The 23,493-nt window shown below is 42.8% G+C and overlaps 1 protein-coding gene across 1 annotated transcript in view; it reads right to left on the reverse strand.

Moving 5' to 3' along the window:
- Window positions 1–23,493, reverse strand: part of LOC117355628 (biogenesis of lysosome-related organelles complex 1 subunit 4-like) — a 42,613-nt gene that overhangs the window by 14,879 nt on the left and 4,241 nt on the right. Inside the window, exons 2-3 of the mRNA XM_033934475.1 lie at window positions 22,341–22,412; window positions 5,456–5,557 (exon numbers count right to left, since the gene is read on the reverse strand). Coding sequence (XP_033790366.1) covers window positions 5,456–5,557; window positions 22,341–22,412 — 174 coding nt within the window. The remainder of the gene's footprint in view (window positions 1–5,455; window positions 5,558–22,340; window positions 22,413–23,493) is intronic.

The following is a 23,493-nucleotide window of genomic DNA, read 5'->3' on the forward strand; positions in this document are numbered from 1 at the left end:
TGGGCTGCAAAAACCTAAAAAAACGGTACAGTTAGGGGGTGAAGAACTTATATACATGACAGAAGAGTGGGTGTGACTGTATGTGAAGATCTTAAGGTGGCCAAACATGTTGAAAAGATGATGGTGAAAGATGTTAGGGTACATAGGGAGAGGTATGGCCAATAGGAAAAAGGAGGTATTGATGCCACTGTATAACATAAGAATTGCCGTTATTGGGTCAGACCAGTGGTCCATCATGCCCAGCAGTCCACTCACGCGGTAGCCCTTGGTCAAGGACTAGCGCCCTGAGACTAGCCCTACCTGCATACGTTCTGGTTCAGCAGGAACGTGTCTAGCTTTGTCTTGAATCCCTGGAGGATGTTTTCCCCCACGACAGACTCCGGAAGAGCGTTCCAGTTTTCTACCATTCTCTGAGTGAAGAAGAACTTTCTTACATTCGTACGTAATCTATCCCCTTTCAATTTTAGAGAGTGCCTTCTCATTCTCCCTACCTTGGAGAGGGTGAACAACTTGTCCTTATCTTCTAAGTCTATTCCCTTCAGTACCTTGAATGTTTCGATCATGTCCCCTCTCAATCTCCTCTGTTCGAGGGAGAAAAAGCCCAGTTTCTCTAATCTTTCACTGTACGGCAACTCCTCCAGCCCCTTAACCATCTTAGTCGCTCTTCTCTGGACCCTTTCGAGTAGTACCGTGTCCTTCTTCATGTACGGCGACCAGTGCTGGACACAGTACTCCAGGTGAGGGCGCACCATGGCTCGGTACAGTGGCATGATAACCTTCTCCGTTCTGTTCGTGATCCCCTTCTTTATCATTCCTAGCATTCTGTTCGCCCTTTTTGCCGCTGCCTCACATTGCTGGGACGGCTTCATCGACTTGTCAATCATAACTCCCAAGTCTCTTTCCTGGGAGGTCTCTCCAAGTACCGCCCCAGACATCCTGTATTCGTGCATGAGATTTTTGTTACCTACATGCATCACTTTACACTTATCCACATTGAACCTCATCTGCCATGTTGATGCCCATTCCTCGAGCCTGATTATATCACGTTGCAGATCTTTGCAATCCCCGTCTTCACTACTCTAAATAACTTTGTATCGTCCGCAAATTTAATCACCTCACTCGTCGTACCAATGTCTAGATCATTTATAAAGATGTTGAAGAGCACGGGTTCAAGCACCGAGCTCTGCAGCACCCCACTGGTGACGCTCTTCCAGTCCAAGTATTGTCCATTTATCCCCACTCTCTGTTTCCTATGATCCAGCCAGTTTTTAATCCACGTATTTCACCCTCGATTTCATGGCTCACAATTTTCCGAAGTAGTCATTCAAGCGGAACCTTGTCAAATGTCTCCTGAAAATCCAGATATACAATGTTGACCGGGTCGCCCTTGTCTGTCTGTTTACTCCTTCAAAATAGTGCAGCAAGTTCATCAAACATGATCTGCCTTTGCTAAAACCATGCTGACTGGTTCTCATCAGCCTGTGTCCATCAAGGTGATCGATGATGCGGTTCTTTATCAGCGACTCTACTATCTTTCCCAGTACTGAGGTCAGACTCACCAGGGTCTGTAGTTTCCCGGATCTCCCCTCGAACCTTTCTTGAAGATCGGCGTAACATTTGCCACCTTCCAGTCTTCTGGAATCTTTCCCGATTTGATCGACAGATTGGCTATTAATTGAAGCAGTTCAGCTGTGGTCCCTTTCAGTTCCTTGATGACCCTCAGATGGATACCATAAGTCTTTGTCGATACCTCATTTAGAATATTGTGTACAATTCTGGAGGCCATACCTTCAAAAAGACATAAAAAGGATGGAGTCGGTCTAGAGGAAGGCTACTAAAATGGTCTTCATCATAAAGCATATAGGGACAGACTTAAATATCTCAATCTGTATACTTTATCATATCTCCTCTCTCTCGCCTTTCCTTCAAAGACGTTTAAATACCAACGTGATGTAAATGTATGATTTGAGTCTCTTTCATTTGAAAGGAAGTTCTGGAATGAGAAGGCATAGGATGAAGTTAAGAGGTGACAGGCTCAAGAGTAATCTAAAGAAATACTTTTTTTACAGAAAAGGGTGGTAGGTGCGTGAAACAGTCTCCCGGAAGAGGGTGTAAAGACAGAGACTGTGTAAATTCAAGAAAGTGTGGGATATCTTTTTTTTTTTTAATGAAATGAGCTTTTATTTAACCAATCCAGAAGCATATGTTAAGCATCATATAAACAGTATACAAAAAAGGAGAGAATAGTGCAGCTAATAATAACATACCCATACTCTCTCGCCCATGCTTATTGAAAAAGAACAAGACAAGATTCCCCCCTCCTACCCTTCCCCCCTCCCACCATCCTCTCCCTCCCAACCCCCAACCCCCAAGGAAAGGACATGTGCTCTTCGGTCAGCAGCTAAAGAACAAGCAAGTTCCGTCTATTAAAGTAAGGACGTAGAGTCAGAATGAGTGTGGTGCCAATTATCATAAGCTTCCCATTAGAGAATGACACGGTGACAAAATTTATCACCGTTCCTGTCCCCACGGATAACCGCGGGAAATAATCCCATGTCATTTTCTAATGTTTATTTCAACCTCAGTCCTTCTACACCAGCATTCTTCAAAGCAAAGCTTGCGGGTCAGTGGTTGTGCCCAATTATTTTCTGATTCTTCCCTCTCTCCTTAAAGAATGACATGAGATGGTTTCCCGTGGTTATCCGCGGGGACAGGAACGGTGATGAATTTTGTCACTGTGTCATTCTCTACTTCCCATATCTTACAATAGTTCTGCAACTGATTCCTCCGGAGGGCAGTCAATTCAGACATTTGCTAGATATAATGCATTTTTGCCAACAACATCCTAAAAGCTGGAAGATTCGGCTTCTTCCAAGCAGAGGCCAGCAAAAGTCGGCCCACCATAAGACCCAGGTGAATCTATTTCTTCTGTCGTGTAGTCAATACATTCAACATTCAATAAACAGCACTCCATGGATTTAGGTCTACTATGGCCCAACATTTTTGCAATAAATTGCAATACACTATCCCAATAGGTCTGTGTCTTGGGGCAAGTCTACCAAATATGTTCAAATGTACCCACCGCTCCACATCCTCTCCAGCACACATCAGAGCCACAACCATAAATAGACCAAATGCATGCTGGAGTATAGTACCAGTGACAGTACATCTTATAACCATTTTCTACCAAATTGCTAGCAATAGATACCGTAAGCAAAGACTGAAATATTTTCCCCCATTCTTTATCTGAATAACTTTTACTAAGAAGCCTCTCCCATTGCTGCCTATACTTCAGAGGGGGCTGAAGGTGCGCCAACTGTGCAGCATAGATCTTTGCGATATTACCCTTGCCACTCCCTTCCGTCATAGCCCGCCCAAGAGACAATTGCTCAGGGGAGGTCAAATCAGTGATGGCCTGTCTTTTAATTAAGCTTTCAATTTGTTTATAGTGAAAAAGGTCTCTAGGTGGCAGACCATATTCATCAACTAGTGTGCTAAATGGATGGAGCTTCCCATCCACCCAGAGTCTGAAGGCCCCATTTAGCCCAGACCTGGAAAATCGGATTAATCTTACCCGGGGCAAAATTGGGTGCATAGGAGATGGCTGTCCCAGAAAATAAGTCAGCCCACCAAAGCATCTAGTACGTAGGATTTCTTAAGAGAGAGGAAGATATAATGGTTACTGAGGATAGGCAGACTGGATGGGCCATTTGGCCTTTATCTGCCATCATGTTTCTATGAAATGTTGCTACTCCTTGGGTTTTGGCCTGATACTAGGGACCTGGATTGTCCACCATAAGAACGAGCTACTGGGCTTGATGAACCATTGGTCTGACCTGGTAAGGCTATTCTTAAATTGTCCAACTAAACAGCACAGGGCCAAAACAGCCATAAAAATCATTTACTAAACCACAAAATTGTCCAAACCTTTCTACTGAACAAAAATAGCTCGTATTTAAAAATGGATTTAAAAAAGGTAAAAAATTCTGATAAAAATTCAAAACAGAAAAAGAAAAATATTTATGCTCTGTTATATCTCTCAGGTAGTGATGCAACTGGGTCAGACTATAAAATTGGCCTCTATTTCTGACTTAGGAGGAACCATTCTGAACCTTGTCTAATCACAACCGAGACCCCCTGCTGCAAAACGTTAGCCCTATAAGATGAAAGGTTGCAGCTGTAGTCGGCCCAGGAAAAAGAGATGCTGTTGTTGCAACTAAGTCCATGCTTATGTGACACATCTACTAACAATGTTGAATGAAAGCTAGAATGGTAAAAAAAATAAAAAAATAAATAATAATATTTTTTAAAAGTAGATTAAAAAATACTTCTCTGCCAAAAAAGTAAATCACTAATACAAACATAAGAAAACAGAAGCAAAGAGAAAATAAGAAAAATGTGAATGATACAAAAAGTATCTATTTATTTGTATTATATATGAAATGTGTACCCATTAGAAGTTTTATTCATGTCTTCTGCCACAATGTGCTAATTGCTCGTACATTGTTTAATTTCTATGTAAATATGTGGTTTCAGTTTACAACTGCCCTTTCAGGCAGGTGATGGTTTCCACGAAGTGTACATATGTATTTATTTATTTCTTATGTCGTATCCATGTTTGTACAGATCCAATGGTAACAGTATTCTATATTATTCAAAGTTTTTTTTAGTTTTCAGCCTCTTTCATTCATAAAAAAATTTAATTTACATGTTTTAATTTATATTGCATTTGAAATGTGTTTCAATGCGTTGTATTATGTAAAAATTTTTTGTTGTAAAGTGCCAATTGCTCAAACGTTGTTTAATTTAATGCTAATATGTCGTTTCAGTTTACAATTGTCTCATGAGGAAGGCGATGTTTTCGCTGAAACTCGGATCCTAGTTGGAACTCTGCCTTTGGGCAATTTGCTCGTTTTTAACCTTGATACAAACTGCTAATAAAGGATCTCTGACCACTTGGTTGGAAGTGACATCTCCAGAGCCTCTTTTTGTTTGTTTTCGAGGCTTGGTACCTTCTTTTCCCTTTCCTAATGATACAAAAAGAACATAAGATGCAAGATGAAAATCCAGTGTGCCTAGCATCCTGGTTTCCAAATGTGATTAATTCAGGTCACAAGTACCTAGAAGTATTCAAAGCAATAGATCCATTCCTTATTGCTCACAGCTACATATGAACAGTAGCCTTCTCAAGTCTAAATGGCTGAGTCGCACTGTGCAGAGGAAGAACTGTTTTGATGATGCAGTGATGGAACAGAAAACAGAAAAAACCTCAAGGCGGCATGAAATCCCAGACATCAGAGTATTAGTTCTAAATGCCATGGTAATCTGGTGCCTGTGAATTGTAGAGCCCTGGTTTACACTTCTTTTTTTTTTTTTTTTAAATTAAGAAAATAGCATTTAATATAAAAACTCTTTGTCACACCAAGAGTTTACACAACATTCCCATATTACATACCTCCAATTTATCAATTTTTCTATAGATTGTTCTCATTTCTGCAGCTTTAGCATAAATGTGAGGTACACTTTCATTCACAACTTGAGAGGAATCATTTCGAATCTGCAGCAAATAAATAAATGGGTTAAAGATCCAGTCCAAATCTTCAAGCTACAATATTTGATATTTGCCATAAAACTTGTTTTAGATTTGTTTTTATTGTGATGTCCTGAATGCTTTAATGAGAGAGTATCTATTGGTTTCTCAATTTTTAGATCCACTTGAAGGCTTTCATGAACAAATTGGCTGAATTTGCACCTATAGCTTATAATAATTAAAATCTCTCTAACAATGACAAAACGACTAAATTTAAAAATAAAAAAGTTATGAGCAGCTTGTAAACCCATCTCATACTTCAGAGTTGACTAGTAAGCTACACACAGTCATTGAAATTAACTACTTTCTGTCTTTCTAGGAACACAACTGCTTCTTGACTGGACACTCGGTCCAAAAGAAGACTGATTCAGCCAGCAGCCTATAAATCTTTCTTTAAACTTGGGCATCCTTCTTTAGGATTATATTTTATTTCCATTTTTGCATATACCCTGCCTTTGCAATCCCAAAGGACTAAAGTGGCTAGCGCAATGACCTGGTATGAAGAACCAGAGGTAGCAGGATAACAGAAGATCACAAAATACCAGTATGGTGCACAAAATGATATCTATGTGGTCATGCTCCTGCGAGCACTTACATCAGAGGTATATATCTAAAAATTATGAGCTGTGTTTTCTGGTATCTTGCTGCTGCCCCCTGGTTCCTTCTACCAGGTCACTGTGCTATCACTACTCATGTAGCTTTACCTCTATTACAGTGGTTCCCAAACCTTGTCCTGGGGGACCCCCAGCCAGTCAGGTTTTCAAAATATCCCTAATGAATATGCATGAGAAAGATTTGCATACCTGTCGCTTCCATTATATGCAAATCTCTCTCATGCATATTCATTAGGGATATCTTGAAAACCCAACTGGCTGGGGGTCCCCCAGGACAGGGTTTGGGAACCACTGCTCTATTACATAGAAAACAGAATAGGGTTAAATGGTCAATATTCTCAAAGGAACAGGAGTAAATAAAGCACAGTTACTTACCTGTAACAAGTGTTATCCAGGAACAGCAGGCAGATATTCTCACAGATGGGTGATATCATCCACAAAGTCCCAGTACAGACAGTGTAAAAGAGTACTTTCATTTTAAATTCTTTAGAAGTCTCAAGACTGCCTGTACCGCATATGTGTGAGTGCGTTCCTGCCTGACATCGGCTCACAGAACCATCAGTTCAGTAAAGAAGCTAAGAATCCAACTAGGCAAGGTGGGAAGGTTGTGAGAATATCTGCCTGGATAACACCTGCTACAGGTAAGTAACTGCGCTTTATTTCAAGACAATTAGGCAGCATATTCTCACAGATAGAACTGCCTAGCTACTACAAATGGGATGGAGGGAGGTTGGCAACTAAATAGAAAGTAAATTTTGTAAACTGTTTGGCCAAACTGACTATCCAGTCTGGAATTAGTCTCCATAAATGTCCCCAGTGGGCAGGAAATTTTATAAACTGGTTGAGATCGAGACTACTTCTGGTCAAAATTGAGATGAATGAGAATAACAACTCTATTATGTGAAAATGTTGTGTAAGTGAATAGAGTTATGGTTCCAACCTGCTCATAGATGCACTGGAATAATGACAATTGTACAAATATTTCCAATCAAATATTGTTTATTAAAAATTAACAGAATAATCTGTTTCAAAAGGCATTTGTACAATGGAGGCACATTACAGCCTCAAAATTCTTATTCTGCTATGTTTAATATATGAGGACACTCCTCTACCTGCATATCTTGGTCAAGAATATTTGATACCATATAAGGTTTTTGCATGCATATTGGGGGAGTGTCTTTCCCCTCACACAAGGATTTCTAAAAGTTACATTCTAATACTAGCTTACATCATTTATAAAAATACAGAAGAAAGAAAAAGTATTGCAATATACTTACAAAGAAAAATATCCATGCATACAGCTTTAAATCATTCTCTTAGAAGTCAAACTGCTTCTCTCATGCTGAGTCATTTAACAGCGTGCACTGAAGATCTCTAGTCTCAGTGAAAAAGAAGGGGAGTGGCCAACCCACTCCCCACAAAAAATCTACTTTTTTCTATATAAATCCTCCAATACATTTTTGAAGTAATTAGATTCTAATCTAAGTTCCTATATATGCGAGTACTATTGTATTTTAATAGTTTACTAAAATTTAATTCTATCATATATGCATTTTGTATATCCAATTAGTGTTTCTAACTTTACTCTGAAAAAAGGGGAGGGCCCCCTGGAATGTAATCTCTGTACCTCACGAGTGCCTACTAAGGAAACTGTGGAACCACGGGGTGGAAGGGGACATACACAAATGGATCAGAAACTGGCTGGCAGACAGGAAACAGAGGGTAGGAGTAAAGGGACAATATTCTGAATGGAAAGGAGTCACGAGTGGCGTCCCGCAAGGGTCAGTGCTGGGACCACTGCTGTTCAATATATTTATTAATGACCTGGAAACAGGGACGAAGTGCGAAGTTATAAAATTTACAGATGACACAAAATTCTCCGGTATGGTTAGATCTGTTGAGGAATGTAAAGAACTCCAAAGGGACCTGAACAAACTGAGTGAGTGGGCAAATAAATGGCAGATGAGCTTCAATGTAGAGAAATGTAAAGTCATGCACATAGAGAAAGGAAACCCGATGTACAACTACACAATGGGGGGGATGATATTGGGGGAAAGCAACCTAGAAAAGGACTTGGGGGTTTTGGTGGATAAAACAATAAAACCAGCGGCACAATGCGCAGCGGCCTCAAAAAAGGCGAACAGAATATTGGGCATTATCAAAAAAGGTATCACTACCAGAACCAAGGAAGTTATCCTCCCGCTGTATAGGGCAATGGTGCGACCGCATCTGGAGTACTGCGTTCAATACTGGTCGCCGTATCTTAAAAAGGATATGGCGACACTCGAGAGGGTCCAGATAAGAGCAACAAAAATGATAAAGGGCTTGGAGAACCTTCCTTATGCTGAGAGGCTGGAGCTCTTTTCCCTGGAAAAGCAGAGACTTAGAGGGGATATGATAGAAACTTACAAGATTATGACGGGTATAGAGAAGGTAGAGAGGGACAGATTCTTCAGACTGGCGGGGGCAATAAAACTAGACGGCACTCAAAAAAATTGAAGGGAGACAGATTCAGAACAAATGCTAGGAAGTTCTTCTTCACTCAGAGGGTGGTGGACACCTGGAATTCGCTTCCAGAAGAGGTGGTAGAGCAGAGTACGATTTTGGGTTTCAAAATGGGATTGGACGAGTTCCTGAAGAAAAAGGGGATTGAAGGGTACAATTAGAAGGTTACTATACAGTATAAAATGCTTGGAGCATTAGATCACTTACAGGTCATTGACCTGGGGGGCCGCCGTAGGAGCGGATTGCTGGGCATGTTGGACCTGTGGTCCGTCTCAGCAGAGGCGATTCTTATGTTCTTAGTAAGAAGAAAAAGTCCATTTCTATAGCAACCAGGTCAAAGGCCAAACCTTATCTGCCACAGGTCTCTGGAGTAATACCCCAAGACCAGACTAAGCATACATTGAAACAATGGAACTTCATAAAACTAAACTACAGCCCCTGGTTTATCTTCTATGGGCTTCAACAAAGCTTTATCAATTAATTCTAGTGTCCTGAGAGAATGCCTGCTCTTCTCCTGTTTCCAGTGACCACAGCACAAAACACATATTTTTTCAAATGAATAAGTTATCCATCTTTGTCTACCTGGTTTGTGTTCTGGTTCTGGTTCATCCATTGTGATTTTATATAGCCACTCATAAAACCTTCTTCTCTGCTCTTGGATTAAGTCCTTATCTTATCAATCAATCCCTAACTAGTAAAATCCTGAGCCATGGTAAGAAAGTGTAGTGGCTATTTTTTTATTTCATGCTTGCCCATTCCACCACATACCTGTCCATTTTTAATTGGCTGCCACCCCCTGGCTCATTTGAGCCGAAGGGCTACATCAGTAAGGTGGATCAGGTGTTAGAGATTGTATCACTTCTGCACACCAAGTCAATGAATTCCAAAGTGAGAAGACTACCATTTCAAGTGAGGTGTTTGAGAGATTAAGTCGTTAAGTCTTTCAAATGGAAGCTTCATCAAGTGGAAAGGATAACATGTAGGATCCAAACAGATGGAGAAGGTTGGATTGGAGGCTTTGACACAATCTCTTTCAAGAAGTGATAAGGCAAAAGATATGTTACTCAAAGTCACACATAAGGCACTGGTAGTCTTGAGATAAACATGTACTTAAGTGCTTTTGTTTGCAGTCTCTCTCTCTCTCCTTTATTTTTTTTTACTAGTATGAGACAGAAACATAAAAGGTAGTACAGTACTGATGATATGGGACATATGTTTGGAGCTAAGTCTTGTAGGATACACCAAAAGGTAAAAAACGTGTCCACATGAAGCAGTAGTATCACCGTGTGGAGAGTTGTGCATAGGAAGTTACGGTGGTTAACATTGGAACAGCGAGATGGAAGTTATTACAAATGGGGAGCCAGGAATCAGGCTGTAAAGTGCCAATACTGTAGAACGGAGGCAGAATGGATTTTTCTCTCAGAGTCAAGACATGGAAAGGTTTCAAGAGGAATTGGTTCCTCGACGTTGATTTGAAAAAGGAAAAGGTAATCAGGGTTGTGTCGGTTATCGTGAAGCCACGAGAATCATGGTGGTTGGATTCTGCCAAACCTTGAATAAAGATTTCCCAATCATAGGGATTGAAGGGAACACGTAGGAAATTGTCTGTGTCTTCTGGAAGAAATTCATCTGATTCCAGACGATGAGGAGAGTGGAGACAGGATCAGAAGTGCTAAAATTTGTGATTGCTGGCAGACAAAATAGACGTAATTGTAGAGATCTGCAAGTCAAATAGATTTGATGAAGCAGAGTTGAACCAACTTGTGCCAGTCATTCAACTAGTGACTCTGCACCAAGCAGGAAGATTGCTCCTGCTCAGTTTACTACTGGACCACCAGGGAAAGGTACGTGGGGGAAGGCATGAGTGAGGTAAAGGTCGTCACAGTTGGCTGAGACAGAAGGTGGGAGGGAACCCTCCTGTCCTGGCCCACCATGAAACTGTTAGGGAATTCAAAAGATATGAAGGGAGGGGAGGAAAGTAAAAAGTTTTAGATTTGGCAGGGATCCCTCCTGTCCCCGCCCACCGCTGGACTCCCAGGTCTTACGGCAGGCCCGGTGGAGGCTTGCAAGGCATCAGGGAGGGGGGACAGGGTGCAGAGCCTGGCAGGGCAGGAAGAGAGGAGGGTTGGCTGCAGAGCCTGGCAGGGCAAAGCACTTGAATATTAAACCACACTCTCCCCATCTTATATTCAAGTCAACCCTTTTTCCTCCTTTTTTTTTTGGGAAAGGGCTACCTTAGCTTACATTCAGGTCGGCTTATATTCGCGTATATACGGGTACTCTGTTAGGTACCCCGACACAAACTACCACCAGATCTGCCCACAGACAAACTATCCTTCCCCTCTCTACACGGCATCCTCCACGCAGGTAAACTGGGTAGATCCCTCCTCTCCAAAATCACCGGCCTCTGGAACGACCTCACTGTCCCGCTGCGGAATCTGGACTCCCTCCAACTATTCCGAAAACAACTGAAAACCTGGCTTTTCTCTAGCATATAATAATCTCTTCTCCTGATTACATCCCCTCTTTTTATGCTTTGTAAACTCTTTCTCTTCTCTCTTCCCATATTTTTTAAACTCTGTAAACCGTGTCGAGCTCCACTTCAGTGGAGAAGATGCGGTATATAAACCTAAGGCTTAGTTTAGTTTAGTTCAGGTAAAGAATGTGCAGGAGTACCCAAGAAGAGAACTGTATCACCTTCTGGCATAGAGGTCGCGATCCTGCATCTCCTTGATTATGTAGGAGACTATTCTTTAAGCCCGTTACATTAACGGGTGCTAGAATAGATGTGTGTGTTTGTCTTTCTTTGTCTCTCTCTCCTTGGCCGCTGGCCTGTCTGTCTGTTTTCCTTTCTGTCTGTCTCTCTGGTCCCTTGTCTGTCTGTCATTCCCCTTTCCCTCTCCCCCCCTGGCCCCCTGTTGTGCCATGCCTGCCTGCTCCGTGGCCCCCTTCTGTTTCCCCCCTTCCAGAGCATGGCATGGAGGGACTCATCATGCTTTCAGGGAACACGCCATTCTAAGTGCGCATGCGTGCTTAGGGTTTTATTATAGAGGATGACTATCTGAGTACTGTGTTCATCAGAATTAGTTGGTTTAGGAGACAATCTTGAAAGGTGTGGAAGGCAGTGCAAATGGTTGGAAGGCTCTCTCTCATAAACTCCAATGAAGGCTGGTCAGGTGAGCTCCTCATGCATACCTGATGGCATCCGTTAACAGTGTTATGATGCAGAGGAAAATGGAATAGGATGGACTGGGTTCTTGGATGTAATCACTACTGAAGATTGATTGAGAGGGGAGGCAACCTGGAAACGCTGTGAGAGCAGGTCCTTAGCCTGTTTCCACTGAGGGGCTAGAATGCAATGAGTAGCCATTAGATATAGTCATGGAAATGAGGTTGCATGAACTGTGGATGCCATGCAGTGTAAAGGTACCTTAGTTGTCGAGCTGTAAAATCTTTGTAGAGCAGACTTCATGGAAAGGTGATGCTGAGTGATTAGATCCCACCAAGGGAGTCCCTATGAATTCTAGAGACTTGGTAAGTTGGAGATAGGAAATCTCATAACTGAGTGCATCCCCTAGAAGTTACAATAGATGTATTTTTAGGTCGATGGATGACTGGACTGCTTGAGGTGAAGCCTTTATCAACCAGTTATCCAGATAGGGGAACACATGAAAGCTATAAGAGTGAAGGTGGTGCAGCCATGACAACTAAATTCTTTGAGAACACTCTAGGTGCTGGTACCAGGCCAAAAGTCAGTTCACTATAGTGAAGGTGATGCTGGCCTATTTGAAAGCACAGGTACTTCCTATGGACTTGCAGAATGGGGATGTGTATGCGATGTTGAGAACAGAGCAAGTTCTTCTACTGGAGGTGATATGAGGTTGTTAAAAAGAGTATGGGAATTTTTCTTTGACTAAGTATTTGTTGAGAACACAAAGGTCAAGAATTAGTTGAAACCTCTCATCCTTCTTAGTATGAGGAAATACTTGGAACAGAACCCTAGCCCCTCTGTTGAGAAGGTACTGGTTTGATAGCACTGAACTTCTAGTAGGGCTGAGAGTTTCTAAAGAAAGAGGAAGTTGCTGGAAATTGAAAGAAATCTCCTTGTTGTTTGTTTGGATGGAGTTCTGGTAACTCTAGAGAATGTACTCTTATTTCATCAGAGGCAAAACTGAAGTCACTGTTAGTGGTAAAGGGTGAGTGGACCTCAGATAGGCCTGGACAGAGATTGTAGAACAATAACTAGGAATTTTAGAAGCGCAGCGGCATTCCCTTCTGGAGGTTGGATGTGTGGAGCTACCATGCCATGCTGGCACCCATGGACCAACAGAGGTGAACTTTGTAGTCCTGTGAGATTGTTTACCAGTGGGACAGAAGCGACCACTGTAGTGGTTTTATGTAGGCTTTGGCCCAATGAATCATATCTAGCACCACTGCCATGGAGCCGAGGACTTATGCATAGTTCTGAGTACTGGGGCATGGGTCCAAGAGCAGGAGTCGTATCTGGGCTTGCAGCTTGGCCATCCTGGCATCCGGGAGAAAGACCATCCCCAGAGCCACGTCAAATAGAGCTTTCAAGTACTCCAGCTGTTGAGTCGGTTCTAGGTGGCTCTTGGCTTCGTTGAAAACCCAACCTAGAGACTGCAAGACCGCGACCACCCGATCTGTGGCCTTCCTGGCATCCTGTGCCATGTTAGCCCAAATTAGCCAATCATTGAGGTATGGATTCATACCCCAATTCCCTCTCTTCACAGGACCACCACCACTATCTTGAAGAATGTTCTGGGGGCAGTGGACAGGCCGAATGGCATGGCGATAAACTGGAAGTGATGGCTGAGAACCGCAAAATGGAGAAACCAGTAATACGTAGGCAAGATTGGAATATGCAGGTAGGCCTCCATAAGGTCGAGGGAGGTGTAAAATTCTCCTGATTGCACAGCTGCGATGACAGACCGAAGAGTTTCCATGCCAAAGTGCTGAACCTACAGGAACTCGTTGAACTTTTGAGGTCTAGGACCGGGTGGAAGGATCCGCCTTTCTTTGGAACAATAAAATAAATGAAGTACCTGCCCATTCGGAGGAAGGAACCAAAGCCACTGTGCCGATATCCTTAAATGCTTCATGAGCGGCATAATCTCTGCCTGATTGCCCAGGGAACGGAAAAGGGACTCTACAAAGGAAGGAAAAATTATATTCTTACCTGTTAATTTTCTTTCCTTTAGACGCAGCAGATGAATCAAGAACATAATTTTTCCTTCCTTAGCAACAGCAGCAGATGAATCCAGAGACCAGTGGGATGTAGCAAAGCAATCCTCTATCTGGGTGGGAAGCAAATGCCGTCTCCACAACAACCGAAGCACTAAACTCAGCCTCTGCACACGCCACCACATCCAACCGTTAATGCTTAGACACAGTATTGTTGGAAGACCAAGTAATCGCATGATCAATCTCTTCCAAGGAAAAAACCTCTGGATTGAGTCCAAGAAGTAGCCATCACTCTGGCTGAATGGTCATGAAGTTCTTCTGCCAACCGCTTCCATACCATCATGTAAGCGTAAAAAATGTCCTCATGGAACCCTCGAGTGATGGAAGCTTTGGATGCTGCCATACATTATCGCGTCCCTTAAAGAATACAAAGAGGTGATCTAAATGATCTAGAAGAATGAATGAATACTGAGTCTCTTCTTAAGACTAGACTCCTTGCTCTGAGGATTGAAGGCACTGAGCCCCCGAACCCGACAGCCTTGGATGTTTGGCAACTATGATCTAGTCCAGCAAAGACTGAGGCATGCCTTTGAAAAGATTAATCTCACTGAGCCATCAAATTATACTGAGCGATGCTTGAGAAGCCTGCTAGATACTGCAATTGGAGCCTTGAGACACCAGGAACCACCGGAAAAGCGACTGCTGTAGCGTTCTCACATGAAAGTGAGCCAAAGTGCCCAGTGGAATTAGCACCATGGATCCTAGAACCTGCACAGAATCCTATACTCTAGTTCTTGGTGACTGAAGAAGAATAAGGCAAACCTGAGACTGTAACCTGTCGCCCCAGTCTCTGGGAAGAAACACATTCCTCTCTTACGTGAATAACAACATTCCCCCTATAATCCAATAATTAGTACAGGAGAAAAGAGCTCTTTGTAAATTTGAAGATTCACATAAACTAAACTAAACTAAACCTTAAGTTTGTATACCGCATCATCTCCACAGAAGTAGAGCTCGGCACGGTTTACAGGAATTGGTATAGAAAGGAACTACAATGAAAAGTAGAAGGACTTAGAAAGAAAGGTTTAGAGGGAATTAGTATATCGATGAGGGAGAGGTCATTGCATTTTGGAGAACAGCCAAGTTTTCAGATGTTTTCGGAAGAGTTGGAGGGAGGACAGGCACCGAAGCGGAGTGGTAAAACTGTTCCAGAGTTCGGTGATCCTGAAGAAGAGGGAGGTTCCTAGTTTTCCTGCGTGGGATATGCCTTTTAAAGAGGGGAAGGATAGTTTGAATTTTTGAGTGGATCTGGTGGTGTTGGGATTAGAGGAGTTCCAAGATAGTGGAAAAAGGGGAGGCAGGATACCGTGTAGAGACTTGAAGGTTAGGCAGGCGCATTTGTAGTGAACCCTAAGGATTACTGGGAGCCAGTGAAGCTTAGAAAGAAGCGGGGAGACGTGGTCAAATTTTCTTTTTGCGAAGATTAGTTTAGCCGCAGTGTTCTGGATCTGTTGGAGTCTGTGAAGGCTTTTCTTTGTCAGGCTTAAGTAGATAGAGTTACAGTAATCCAGTCTGGAAAGAATGATGGATTCAACGAGGACAGCAAAGTGATGATGAATGAAGCAGGATCTCACTTTCCTTAACATGTGGAGATTGAAAAAGCATTTTTTTTACTAAGGAATTAAGGTGGTCATTGAAGGACAGTGTGGAATCAATGATGATGCCCAGAACTTTGCATGAGTGTTCAAGATGCAATGTGGTGCCAGAGGACAGAGGGTGGGTAGCTTATCTAATTTTGGGCCTAGCCAAAATAGTTTTGTTTTGGTCTCATTTAATTTCATTTGTACGGTGAGGGCCCAGGATTGGAGGTTCGATATACATGAGGAGATGTTCTGTGAGAGATTAGTGAGGTTAGAGTCGGTCTCGAGGAGGACAAGGATGTCATCAGCGTAAGTGTAAAGTGTTTCCAAGGGGGTCAGTTGGAGGAGTTTCAGGGAGGACATATAAACATTGTAGAGAATCGGGGATAGAGGTGACCCCTGAGGAACTCCACAGATCGGTTTCCACGGGAGGGATGAGGAGCCATTCATGTTAACGAAGTAGGAGCGGGAACGTAAGAATTTTGAGAACCAATCTAAGACTGTTAAGTTTAAGCCAATTTCAGAAAGTTGGAGAATTATTATATCATGATGGACCATGTCGAAAGCTGCAGAAAGGTCGAATTGAAGAACAGCAAACTTATTGCAAGAGTGGAGATGTTGGACTTTTGAGATTAATGAGGCCAATAGGGATTCGGTGCTGAAGTTGGGTCTGAAGCCATGTTGGTAGGGTAGGAGAATGGAGAATCTTTCAAGATAGGATGAAAGTTGGGTAGATATGATGGACTCCAGCAACTTGATCAGGAGAGGAATATTTGCTATTGGGCGATAGTTGGATGGTATGGTGGGGTCTAGATCAGCTTTTTTCAGTAGTGGGGATAGGGCAATGTGTCCCATTTCTGCAGAGAATAGGCCTGAAAGTAAGGCAGAGTTTATGAGTTTGGTGAGAGATGAGATGGCTTGTGTGGGAATTTTCTCGTACAGGTAGGAGGGGAAATGGTCCAAGGTACAGTTGCAGGATTTTAACTTGAGGCAGAGTTTGGCGACCTGGGAATCAGATACAGGCTCGAAGGCGGTCCAGGATCTGGAATATGGTTGGCGACGGTTAGAGTGGGGTTGGAGTCGGTGGATACCAGAGAGTTGAAAGAGGATGCTGGTGGGAACGAGCCTCGTAAGGTAGTGACTTTCTCATTGAAGAATTTTGCTAGATCGTCAGCAGTTGGAGAGGAGGGGAGTGTGGTAGTGTCATGCTTGGAGGATATGGAGCGCCAGATGTTGAACAAAGTATTACTTTGGTTGTTGGACCTGGAGATTTTGTTACCATAGTAATTCTTCCTTGCTTTTTTTAGTTCAGTATTGTATGACTTAATATTAGCCCTCCAGGATTGTCTGTCTGTGGGGGATTTAGATTTTTTCCATTTGCGTTCCAGTAATCGACATTTCTGCTTCAGTTCTCTGTGGTATGGAAGGTACCAAGGGGCCTTGCGGAGTAGGAGACCGTTTTAGTGGATAGTGGTGCGAGGGAGTGGTAGGTGGTCTCAGAGAGGGTGATCCAGGTGTGCCAGTTGGATTCAGGGTTTGGAGGATTAGGAATGGTGGGAATTAGGTTGAGGAATTTGGTCCAGAACAGTTCGCTAGCGATATTTTTTCGAAAGGTAATGGAGCTTGAGGAACGAGGTGGGGGCACAAGGTGAGACATGAAAATGGGGAGGCAAAAAGCCCCTAGAAGTGGTCAGACCAAGGGACATGATCCCAGCGCAGGTCATCGACCGAAGTTTTGTAATCGATGAGATCGAGGAAACTGATGATGTCTAGTGTGTTTCCCTTTTCATGGGTTTGGGAGAGAGCCGGTGGGGGGAAGCCTAAAGAAGTGAGGAAATTAATGAAATCAGTTGCATCCATGTTGGTGGTGTCGTTTAGGTGGAGATTGTCACCAATGATTAGTAATCTATGAAATTTGAGGAAGGCGTTTGTAATGGTCTCGAGGACTGGTTCAGAGGATTGGTTCCAGAGGAACGGTGGACGATATAATAGTAGGATACCCAGTGGGTGAGGATGGAGTTCGTCGTTGACCGAGACTAACATATATTCTAGAGAGGCATGGCTGCCCTTTTAGAGAAGCTGGACATCGAAGAATGATTTGTGAAGGAGTGCCAAGCCACCTCCTTTTCGGTTAATTCTGGGGGAGAAGAGGCCTTGGTAGCAGTGAGAACAAAGCTCGTTTTGTGTAAATATGTTGTCTTTTGCAATCCATGATTCTGTGATGAAAAGGAATCCGGGGTCAAGATCTTCAAGTAGGTCCTTCAAAATTTGGGTTTTGTTGCATGTGGATCTGGCATTGCAGTAAAGTGACGGGACTGGGGTGAGCGAGTCAAAAGCAAGGTTGGGAAGGTTGGCAGATGGAATGGGCTTTAAGGAAGCATGATTAGTTCTTCGTGGGTTTTTTTTGAAAGAATGATTTCTGGTGCGCAGTAGTGTGGGGATTTTGATGCCTGGGCAAATAGTACTGACATTTATGGGGTCAGGTAAATTAGGAGAGGGGGGTTTCAGGCAGAGGGTGATATTGGAGGATGAGCAGAGAAGGAGAAGAAGAATCCATGGGTGTGGCTTCATGATTGGGGTTGGGGAGGCCTATGGGAGGGCTAGGAGGCAGGAGTAGAGGAAATTCTTGGCAATTGGGTAGGACTTGAGCAATTAAAAAGTATCTGATGGGCCTTAGCAATTGAGCAGAGCATAAACAATTAGAAAGAATCTGGTGAATCCTAGAGATTCAAAAATGTGAACTGATTTTGCTGTTACAATAGTAACCTATCTATGGTGTGATCAAGATTTTTTCCAGGTTACTCAGAGGCATGAAACTCTACAAGGAAGAGGTATACCCTCCCAAGAATGGAACAGAGTTCACTTTCCAATCATTGTAATTGTTTCAATAAAGATACAGATAAATAGCTAGGATACAGATAAATAAAGAATGTATCACAATTTTTCAATGCTTCAATGTGTCATTGCTTTCTTTTCTTCATGAAGAGTGTTAAGTTAACATCACTGAAACTGGGTAAGTTATAAAATAATAACTTAACTTTATGAAGGGTTTGGGGTCCCAACGTGGCCCCGTTTCGCTTTCTTCCTCAGGAGACCCAATCATAAATTTGATAAAAATCCTTTAAAACTCTGAATAATATTAGAATTGGTGATGTATAATTGCTTCTACAAGAATAATTTCTATAGCGCTACCAGACACACGCAGTGCTGAACAAAGGCACAAATAAGAAGGGAAGCTACAAACATATAAAGCCTCACCCTTCAGGTACCCTGAGAGAGACGATGAGAGATACCCGTGAGAAACACAGGGTACTTCCTTTGGTGCTTATATCACTGTGTCGCAATTTACCTTCTGCCGACCCAGTCCGGAGATAAACTGAGAGTGGGCAGCCTAAGACAGGGTAGAATCTCTCTGATAAGCTGCTTGAGGGCTAACTGTACAGCTCGATTAAACTAGTTGCTTCAGTTCAAGTGAATACAGTTGAATAGACACACACACTAATCTAGATGTGCCCAATCTTGCCTAAATCTACTGAAGCACTTCCTACGCATCTATGACCCTGAAGAGATAGAAGCTGCGGCATACCCTGACAAAGGCAGCTGGAACATAACTTCCCTGAAGGCTGCAGCTTTCCCGCTATCGCTGGAGACACAAGCGCGCTCCCGATTCACGCTGAAATGTGGCTGCTCCATCAACACTATTATAAATACAGCTGGAGCCAACCGCCACAAAATTTACAAAAAATATGGCTCGGGGAAGAAGTATAATAATGTTGCAGTGCTTCCTACAGCGCCGGAAACATGTCATTTTTCATGCGTGCTGCAATAAACCTGCTCCTCAATAGTGAAAAACAGCCCCCAAACAAACAAATTCACACTGCCGTGGCAAATGCTGCCTAAAGTGAGTCTTGTGAGTAAATTTCAGTAATACTGCTGCGCTGTAATCAGATTAAGAGAACAAGCGCAAGCATGAAATTTAAAGTAATACTGCTGCACTGTAACCAAGTATAACAAGTGCATGCAATGGGCGGGAAGGTACTGGTGCTCTCAACAGAGTTCAAGCCATCTTCCCCGAAGCCCTCCATCGAAGTAACTTCTCCGAAATTTAAAAAAAATTACTGCACAAAACTTAGCATTATTAAACCGACAGCGACCTAACCCGCAACTCTAATACTCCGAACAGTTCAAAACCAGTAATAATGCACACATACTCACAAACTTGTTGGTAGTGCCAGTTGATGCCGGTATGCAGCACTAACAAGGCAGAATGTAGTAACTGTGGTCTCCCTTTTTTTTAAATTTATACAATGAAGGGAAGGAAGTAAAATAGAGACCCAGTCAGACCCTCTATCACTGGAGGGGGGCCCAGGTGTAACCCCTAAAGCTGGCACCGTTCAGCCTGACACCCCTGTCTCACTGAAAAGAAACCTCAACAGGAGAAAATAATTTTCCAGTCACAGCCAGAATTCAGGAGCTCATTGAATAGCGACCATCACCAGCTGGGAGATAGAGCATACTGAAGATACAGGAGCTGTGCCAGCCAATAGGACCATCTGTTAACAGGTTTCTCTATCTCCACCTGCTGGTAGATATGTGCTATCCCACTGGTCTCTGGATTCATCTGCTGCTGTTGCTAAGGAATCTGGGGAGGCAAACTCCAGTTTGTAACCATCGCAAATGATATCACAGACCCACTGGTTGGAACTGATGGCCCCCTCCTTGTAAATGAGACAGCCATCCCCCTTTGCAACGATATTCCAGAGAGCATGCTGGCCTCCCATTATTGGGCGGTGCAGGCACCTGAAGAGGAATGGGGGGAGGGGGGCTGACCTGTGGATTTTCTATTAGAGCGAAAGGAGGGCCTGGTTTGAAATTTCAGCTTTTGGAAGGACTGAGTTTTACCAGGACGATATCTTCTGGATTTGCGCTCTATACTGCTGCAGCTGAAAAGAGGATCTATCCTCCAGCAACCTTTGAGACTTGATATGAGAGACAGAGACAGACATTGGCCTGGCTCCTCCAGGTATATCCCCTAGGCCCTTGCAAACCTAAGCCCCCTGAGGCTCCAACCAAGGCTATTCAGACAATGGGAGCCTGTTGGAGAGAAGAATCCAGGAGCATGGAAAAGTCCAATTGTCCACTTGCTAGAGATAGAGTAATACTGGAGAGGTATGGAGCATGCCATCTGAGGTACTAGCTCACAACTCTGCCGCTCTCCATCTCTGCCTGCTGGTGAGTGGACTTAAATCCATGCATCTGGATTCATCTGCTGTTCCATGACAGGAAAAGAACAATGCACCTACACTCATCCCTGTCTTCTCTGGGAAGCCACAACCATAACTGCAAAAGACCAAGCACATTGCTTAGGTATACTTCTAGATGCAAACCTTTCACTCTCCAGACATATTTCCCAAGTAGTCTCAATTTCTTTCTACTATCTCCAGCAGCTCAAGAAAATAACTGAACTTGACCGCCTAATTTATCTATGCCTTCATCCTATCCTGCATGGACTACTGTAACGCATCATTCAATAGTTTAACAGCAAAAAATCTCCAATGTCTACAATGAGTATAAAACGCAGTTAGACTCCTAAAGAACCTCCATGCTTACAACCCTGTCTCAGAAGCACTATCATCAGCACACTGGCTACCCAAACGTTGCATCTTTAAGGGCCTAATAATAGCATCCAAGTCCTTACATAACATGACACCTAGCTACATAACAGACATGCTTCCTCCATATGTCCCAAACAGACCACTCTGTTCTCAGGGGATTACAGGTCTTCAAATACCTCCGGCCATGCCCAACTCCAGAGTGCCAGATGCTTTTCTTACTCCCATTTCCTGCCAAGCTACTGGATTCAACTGCCTCCTCAAATCAGATCCCTCAATGGACTTCGGAGTTTTAGAAGAGCAATAAAGACCTACCTCTTCCTATAAACTCCCTTCGCTTACTATCCTTTAGTACTTCTCCCAGTATTTTTCCTTAACCTACCCCTTTTAGCCGTTGTGATGAAATTGATCCTCACTATATATGCTACCTCTGTATGCTAACTATGAGGCTCATAATCAAAACTTTAAAACGTCCAAAAATCAGCCTTAGTAGGGACATCCAAGTGCTGATAATCAAAACCAACTTTCTGGATGTGCAGCAGCACTTCTAAGCAGCTGGGCGTTCAGAGATCAAAGGGGCGTATTGGGAGGTGTGTTATGGGCAGGAATTGGGCGGGCTTCAACCTGGACGTACCCCATCCATAATCAAAGTTTTTCTAGAGGGAACTTAGATACCGGCAGTTAGACCTGTTTGAGTTGCATCTAAGTTCCACAAAAGTGCCTAAACTGACAAGACCACCACTAGAGGATTTAAGGAATGACCCCCCCTTACTCCCCCAATGGTCACGACGCCCTCCCCACAACCCGTTTCAGGGATTCCTGGCAGCTTAGCTAATGGGGATTTCCCCTGCAAGGATCAGCTGAGCCACGGAGCTCTACAACCCTCCCCCTGACATCTCGGACCTTCCCTTACATCTCTGCCCCCTCCACCATTTCCCCAGACTCCCCATACCTTTGGATGAGAAAACAGCAGGAGGGAAGCTTACTCCCTCTTGCCTACAGGGCCGCGTGCTGCAAATGATGGGGCTTCCCCCTCCCAATACATCTTGGGATGCAGTGGGAGGGCCAAAGGCCCTGATTGGTTAAAACCGTAACCCATTCTGAGCTTGTTGAGGACAAAATATAAAACGAACCAAATAAATAAAAAAATATCAGTCTGAAAACTAATACATACCATGTCTAACATCCCCACAAATTCATCAACTCTGGTTAATAAGTCTTCTAGGCTCTTCTCCAAAGTTTCTATCTGAAAAAGATACATTTAGAAATCGTTTACTATTTCCAACATCAATTCAAGAATTTATTCAGGTATTCAAGCATTTTCCCCTGTCTGTCCCAGAGGGCTCACAATCTATTTAATGTACCTGAGGCAATGGGGGATTAAGTGACTTGTCTAGGGTCACAAGGAGCAGCATGGGTTTGAACCCAAACAACCTCAGGGTGCTGAGGCTGTCACTTTAACCACTGCTCTGCACATATCATGTTCCAATGATGAGGAGACAAAGTTGATTCTAGATCTTTTTTCCAAACTTTGAGTGCCAATACAGAAGTTTCTTTTCCATAGTTACAGAGACTTCCATCTGTTTCAAGAGAAATTAACTATGTTTAGAATCTAGATATTAAAGCAGGACATTTGGATTTCCTATCTAAAAAAAGTGTTCAAAACTAAATTGAAATCACCACACAGTATTAAATGAGGGAGATAAATCCGTGATTACATTAACTAAGTTCTAGAAAAACAGAAGGTCATCACAGTGAAGAGCATAAACACAGCACAATGATAACTGAAAGGAATTTATGATAATTGTGAGGTAGCAAAACAACACAAAAAGATTGTGGAACAGAAGATCTGATATCCCAGTTTGTAGTTTAATAAGTGTCTGAATAACTTTAAAACAATCATAAAAACAATCCACTAAGGGTGCATACAGTCACAAGTGATCCACAGGATAGAAACTAAATAATGTATACAATAAAAATGTCTTCCTCAGAGGTCTTACAGGGTCTTGGCTGTCTTAAATATAAAAACATGAGTCACAAAAATTCCAAGTAGTTGCGAGATAAGAGGCTACAAACAAGCAGCACAAGACCACAAGGACCCTATAAAACCTCTAAGGAAGTCATTTTTATTTTACCGAAACACAGCCTGTGTTGGATTATTTTTATTGTATACCTTATTTGGGTTCTATCCTGTGGGTCGCTTGTGACTGTATACACCTTTGTGGATTATTTTAAGTTATTTGAACACTTATTAAACTATAAACTAATACGTTCAATCTTCTGTTCCACAATCTTTTTGTTGTTTTGCTGTTTCATTTCCTTTACAT

This window comes from Geotrypetes seraphini, chromosome 2 (assembly GCF_902459505.1).
Source record: "Geotrypetes seraphini chromosome 2, aGeoSer1.1, whole genome shotgun sequence".
In the NCBI taxonomy this organism is placed as follows: Eukaryota; Metazoa; Chordata; class Amphibia; order Gymnophiona; family Dermophiidae; genus Geotrypetes; species Geotrypetes seraphini.